General features: G+C 42.0%; 1 protein-coding gene across 1 annotated transcript; it reads right to left on the minus strand.

The window, feature by feature from the left end:
* Nucleotides 1–1,711: 1,711 nt before the first annotated feature.
* Nucleotides 1,712–5,956, minus strand: LOC119160001 (uncharacterized). The gene is made up of 3 exons (XM_075869577.1): nucleotides 5,562–5,956; nucleotides 4,303–4,434; nucleotides 1,712–2,404 (listed from the first exon to the last, which is right to left on the minus strand). The coding sequence occupies exons 1-3, from the start codon at nucleotides 5,712–5,714 to the stop codon at nucleotides 2,123–2,125; spliced, it is 567 nt and encodes a 188-aa protein (XP_075725692.1). The 5' UTR covers nucleotides 5,715–5,956; the 3' UTR covers nucleotides 1,712–2,122.
* Nucleotides 5,957–6,368: the final 412 nt, after the last annotated feature.

The raw sequence follows: 6,368 nt of genomic DNA on the forward strand, positions 1-6,368 counted from the left end.
TAGCTCTATTGACACGGACGAGAACACGCTCATTTCGCAGTCAGATAACCCGGATGAGACGTTTTCAAACCATTGAGTGAATTTTACATGAAAATGACGTGCTGGAATCATTGTCGTGAACGTACAACTTCCGTAGGACGGCGGGATTATTCGTGCACGATGTGCAATATGAAAGCCTAATTGTGAAAATAAGCAAGTTATGTCACTATGTGTATAAAATTACTAGACAATTTTTCGCCTGGTAAAATACCATGTCCGATAAGTCGCGCTATACTATACTCACAATGAAACCATAGTTATTATTTTTTTAGGAACACAACAGAATTAAACCACGTTGTTGTGGTTAATTCTCTGTTGTTTCTAGAACTCTCATTTGGCTTTTAGCTTGGCGAACGACAGAAAAAACCGTACAACTGGTAGAAAAAATTATTTTTAAAGAAATTAACACAAAAATGGCTTTTTTTGCCAGTCATACGTTCAAGCCTTGGCATATTTGGGGCCACATAGGCGGAAAAAACTTACCGTTTCCACTTTTGCGCTGCCGCAATTCAATCAAGTGCCATCACTCTAAAAAGAAAAAAACATGCTGTAATGAAAGCTATATACAGCATCGCTTTTTGTGTGCGACTACCTATAAACAGCCCTAATTTTGTCCGCACCCAGAGGACGATAAACAATCGAGTTATAAGGCATAATGCAAAGCCGATCAAAAGATAGACCACGGTTTGTGAGCAACAAATAAATCCCACCATCATAAAAAAATTGCAAGTGCGTGCTCACGAAGAAGCGCATGTACGGGTGGTGGTCGCTGCGACAGCACGAGCACACCACGAGTGCAAGAACAAACCTAAATTTTACAGTCCAGGAAAAAGCAATCCTTTGTATATACAAAGGGTGTCGGCACTTGCTTGCTGTGCTGGAATGGGACGAATTAATATTACGTTGTTCGAACAGAATGTGCTGGAAACATACGACCATGATCGACCACTTACGACACGATCGCAACGTCATAGATCATAGTATTTGACCCCGAATGGATCATAACGTTACAGGACGTCTCACTGACTAATTTTCTACCTCTACTGCATCACTACACAGTAAATTTTTTTACACCCTTAAGGGTGTAAACTGGCTTGTCGCCAGAGGAACACCCTATGGGTGTTTTCAGATACACCCTACTGAAAGGGTGTTATGTGAACACCTTAGACGAAGGGTGTCGAGCAAAATGAAAATTGGGGTGTTAGGGTGTTTTCAACTGGAACACCCTTTTTCAAGGGTGTTGGAAAAGTGTGCACCCTCTGCTATATCGATAGGCGTGCGCTGCAGTGTTCCGCTTCAGGGCAGGGTGAAGTCAATATATATGTGCACGAATATCCATGGCTATATATCGACTTCCACAGAGCACTAACGGGTATGCACGGCACATGTATGCACGGCACATGCTAATATATATAGTACTCAAAGCAGTGTGCCTGTCTATTACAGGATGCAGAGAATACACATATTTCAGCAACTTAATTTGCAGTTAAACCTGGCATGGCTAAATCAAGGTTCAGTCTTACCAAGTTAAAAATATTGTGCATATATAAAAACAACAGTGCTATGTAGATGCGCATCGCTCTCACTTTTAAAGAAATCTGTTTTTGATGCATTCTAGAAATAAATATGTATTTGTGCAGACTAAATATCAAGAACAAGTACCACTAGGCAGTTTTTCTCTAAATTATTTACATTTATTGCAAAATTTTACACATGCTTCTTGCAATGTGCATTATATCATAATGGCCCACATAATCTAATCTGACCATAACCAAGGCAGTGTAATGTTATTTAGATTAGCAAACAAGCAGCAAAAACTATTGCACAATAGTTCTGTCTTGCAGGAATGTAATATGGTAATAACTAAAAAGTTCAATGACCATGGGTTATTTGACAGCATGTGTGCCCGGCTATGCAAAAGGAGAAACATGCACGACTTGTGAAGCGAATGCAAAATAAATTAATGCGGCACTAAAAACGGCAATAATAATCAATAAATTTTCAATCACTAATACAATCAAACATAAAAAATATGCAGTAAGGCAAATGTGCAAGAACATTACCATATGGCATTATCATATGACTATGTGGATTTTACGACAATGTTTAAGAACTTCGCAACAACAGATCTTGGTGTTGTCTTTTCGAGCTCAAGAAAAAATCTTTCGAGGACGACAAGGGTGTTGAACGCTTTACAAGCATATTGAACATTGAACAACCAGTTTGCACACATAATTGCGACAAGTCCTTCCTCTGCATTAGTCACTTGAAAACACTTTGTCTGGTCTACCATCAGCCAGAAAAGCTCTGCATCTTCAAGGACGGCCCCATTATAAGATACACATGGCGTTGCTGGCATGTCGTCCTGTATAGGCAAAGTGAAAATGCATAAGACTTCACTGAGTGGCTTACTTCAAATTCTGTACAGTTTAAAAAACAGGTTTAGAGCACTTTAAAAGACACAACTTGTGTTTTAGCATTACAGATGTGATATCTATCATTAACAACAATTTCAATGTGTGCAGCATAACTATGGTTTAACTGGGAGATTAAAACAATATAATGCATCTGACAAAATGAACTCCGCTGCACGCCATTGGCAGTGTTGTTCAATGGTACTTCGCTAGCTGTTGGTGAGTAGTGAGTAATAACATAGCAAGGGCAACTTAATAAGCTGTATTTCGTAAAGTTGCAGTGTTACGATAATTGAGAGCTCCATCTTTTATTACTTTGGTCAGTAAATGTACTAGATATTGCTTATAGCATGGAGATATTTAAATACACGCCAGTCTTTCACAACACATTCTAGAAACTGTAAACCTATTGCTATAGCTCACACTGCCATCATTTATTATATTACTGTAAGCCCTCGCGGGCAGTTTCAGGGGTGGGAATGCACAATATACAATATTGAGATACAATGCATAGCATAGAGGGCCGCGGCAAGTTGGTATTCATACATTGCAATGACGAGGTGGTAGGTATTTTACAATAATAACGGCAGAGCTGGTTTAAGCTTTTCATTGCACCTGGTAGTGCAAGCAAAAATCGGCATTTCCATGAACTGGTACACGCTCTCTCGTACTATTTATGCACTGTGCACAAGAAAACTGCAATGAAACTTTTCCCCTGTCTAAGAATAAACCTCTGGCGCAGACACTTTGCCATTTCTTTTTGCAGAGAAGTGAAATGTTTTTTTAGCCTTTTTATATTTTCAGAACGGAAAATATCAGGACCACCCATCTTAGACAAATGATAAGCTGTCTACTTGGGTATTTTAAGATGTTTGCAGACTTTTTACGACCAGATTCTGCTTTGGCGCACCATTCCATTTAAGTTTCACCATTTCCGCTCCACGGGTCATTTCGGTATTATGCTGTGCTTCGTGCCGGCCAGGTGCGATTACTTATGATTTCCCACTAGAACTTTGATATATACGGCACTAAAGCCCAAAATTAAAATGCTAATTGAACAGTTTTAAATTTGTCACGTGGTCGTCATTTTAGCTGCAGAAAGTTATTTTCGCTTCGCCATCTAGTTTGTGCGAAAACGACAGGAACCAGCGTATCATAGACTTTTTATTTTAAAAAAACTGCAATGGTTAAAAAAAGGCACCCTCCTAAAATTGCGTGAGTGCACGCAAGTTTGTGTCGCACGCAAAAAAAAAAAAACATAACCAGGGCCTTGCATGCCAGCGTGCGAAAAGCGCAGATAATAAAACAATTTCTTCAATACAATTTTTTTTAATTTAAATAATACTTCAAATAAAATACTTCAAAATTTATTAATTCATTCCCTGCTATTCCACAACACCGATTTCACCCGCACCTTCCGCGAAGAAACACTGCGCTTGACTCAAGTCCCCCTGCTTTGCTGCTCACAATCACACTTCCTCTTTCACCCACAGCATACGTGTCCCTAGCCGTAAGTAATATTCCAACAAAATGTACTCAAATCAACATAAGCCGGTAAAACTTAAAAAGCAGCTAGATCGTAACATCCGCAAAGGATTTGTACCATATTCGATAACTAATCTAGAGAAGAGCATCAGGCGTTAGGACTTAACATCGGACTTCTAGAATGACATCAGCTGATAACAAACTCAGACATTTCGTGCCGTTTTGCTCTCGCTGCCAAAAATCACTCGCGCCAACAGTTGCAACTGATCATCAAAACTAAATAACTGATAATTTAAATATTTATAAAAGAGCATTTAATCTTAATAATATTAAACAATAAGAACGTAAAACTCAGAAAATTTACCTGTGACGATGAACATGACGGCGCTTCATTCCCGCTACTTTCTTGCTGTGCCATAAGAACGATTTTCGACATATCGGGTATGCTGTCTTCAGTAGCGAGGTCGACAAGTTCATTGAACAGAGGATCCATTACCTGCAAACCAACCCCGTATATTGTCAATGAACTGAAAAAGATGTATGAGGGTTTGTTCGCTACTGTATGTTCCTAGATCGCGAAGACACGGCTCAGCTGCCAGCACGCATGGCCTGTTGGAGACACGGCCTCCGGAATGCCTTGCGCACACACACACACACACACACAACCACACACACACACACACACACGCGCGCGCGCGCGCGCGCATGCACGCACGCACGCGCACACAAACACGCACGCAGGTACGCATAGGCATCTTTACTCGAAATAAATTTTCGACTAATCCCCTCACTATGCAATTCTCCTCACGTACACTTGAGACAACTCCACAACTCGCATCATACACGCTATATATGTTAATTCAACAATACAAAACACTCGAGAGCGCTCCAACTTACAATACACTCTAGATCGACGATAACACAGGTTTGTGTACGATAAGAACAAAAGTGACATTCTTGAAAATATTAAAGCAAGCGCCTCACTACGTTCTCATGCTTTATTTGTGCATTCTATGAAAAGTGGTGTGCGCTGCCAACCGTTCAAAATCAACGAACTTTGTTGAAGCGAGTGTAGTTCAGCCGCATGCTCAGCGAACTAAGTTCAAAAGTGCACGGCGAACTCGTTCGGCCACATCGCAGCCGATGTTATCTCAAGTATCAACACGTTTTTTTTTTTTTTTGTTGTGGTGTGTGGGAGGGGTGAGTTAAATTACATCAAGGAGAGGTTAATGCGGTCAGAACGTGAACACAAGGCTTGCGACCATTGACAAGCCTTCAGTGAGGCCTAGCTACGATGTCGATACGCGAAACATGTAGTTGCCTTTCGACATACTGTCAATTCGGGCACGCGTACACATGTATGAGGCAGACAATAAAAACGCATGAGTTGTAAAATAATACAAAAACTTGCACGCTTAGTTTTCCTCTTAGCAACACTGTTTCGGCAAACCGGACCCCACTAACAATAGTACAGAAGCGCACATCCCCAGCCTTTAAATACGAAACTACGCAAACTCGCAGCAAAAAAAAAATAAATAAAAACGGGCCTCAGCTTTCAACGACGATTAAAAGCACTTATCGCTCTCAACAAATACACAGTTGAACAAATAAGCAGTCACTTACCTGAAAGTTGCTGCAAGACAGTTGAACTTGCGACCCAAGGACAGGACATGTGGCAATCGCATGTTTGAGGGCGACCACGGAACCTTCTTCCAAGTGGTACGTCCGCTTTATCTGAATGTGCGGTACAGTCAGCAGACAACGGATCGGCGGCATCTCGGATGACGCAGCGCACAAAATTGACGTTCCAAAGTCCTCAGCGCGAGTGAAGAAAATGCACGCCAAATACTATTCAAACGCTTCAGCACTCTGCGAACGGCGCAGATAGTCACGTTTTCAACGGCGCAGTTATCAAAATGGCGCGCACTCACGAGTACTGACGGAGGAGTGAAAGCTTGCGGGTGTGGAAAGAGATGCCGAGAAAGTGCGGAAGCATCACACCTTCTATATGCAATGGTATCTCCCTCCGCGCTCGCTTCTCTACGTTGAAATTGAGGGGGCGGAGAGGGACAGGGGGTAAACCATGCTTACATGGACACGACCTCTCTGACGCGTTTGCTGCTGGAGTCGTCACTTGCAAGCGAACGTAACCTTCCAAAGACGCTGCCACTCTTTCTCTCTCGTCTCCTTACATCTTTCATCCCCTCTTCCCGAAGGCGCTGTGCCCTGCCACGGCCGCCGGAGAAAGAAGTAAAAAAGAAGGGCCAGCAGCCGTCGTCGTGCTAACAGCGCTCCCGAAAGGAAGTGGTAATGGCGGCGTCTCCTTCTTGATCAAGAACATCCTATATTCGAGTAACGCGTGAGAACGGCGTGCGCTCGTCGTGGCTGTTGAATTTGAGCCTTTTGAACTTTCCGGAATGTCGTTTGAGT

Source organism: Rhipicephalus microplus, chromosome 7 (assembly GCF_043290135.1).
Source record: "Rhipicephalus microplus isolate Deutch F79 chromosome 7, USDA_Rmic, whole genome shotgun sequence".
In the NCBI taxonomy this organism is placed as follows: domain Eukaryota; kingdom Metazoa; phylum Arthropoda; class Arachnida; order Ixodida; family Ixodidae; genus Rhipicephalus; species Rhipicephalus microplus.

Bases quoted from the DNA above. Each gene is read 5' to 3' on its own strand.
- LOC119160001 (XM_075869577.1), bottom strand. From the start codon at position 5,714: ATGCCGCCGATCCGTTGTCTGCTGACTGTACCGCACATTCAGATAAAG. The intron at 4,435-5,561 runs GTAAGTGACTGC...GTTGGTTTGCAG, and splicing joins TGTCTTGCAGCAACTTTCAG to GTAATGGATCCTCTGTTCAA. The intron at 2,405-4,302 runs GTAAATTTTCTG...TTGCCTATACAG, and splicing joins CGTCATGTTCATCGTCACAG to GACGACATGCCAGCAACGCC.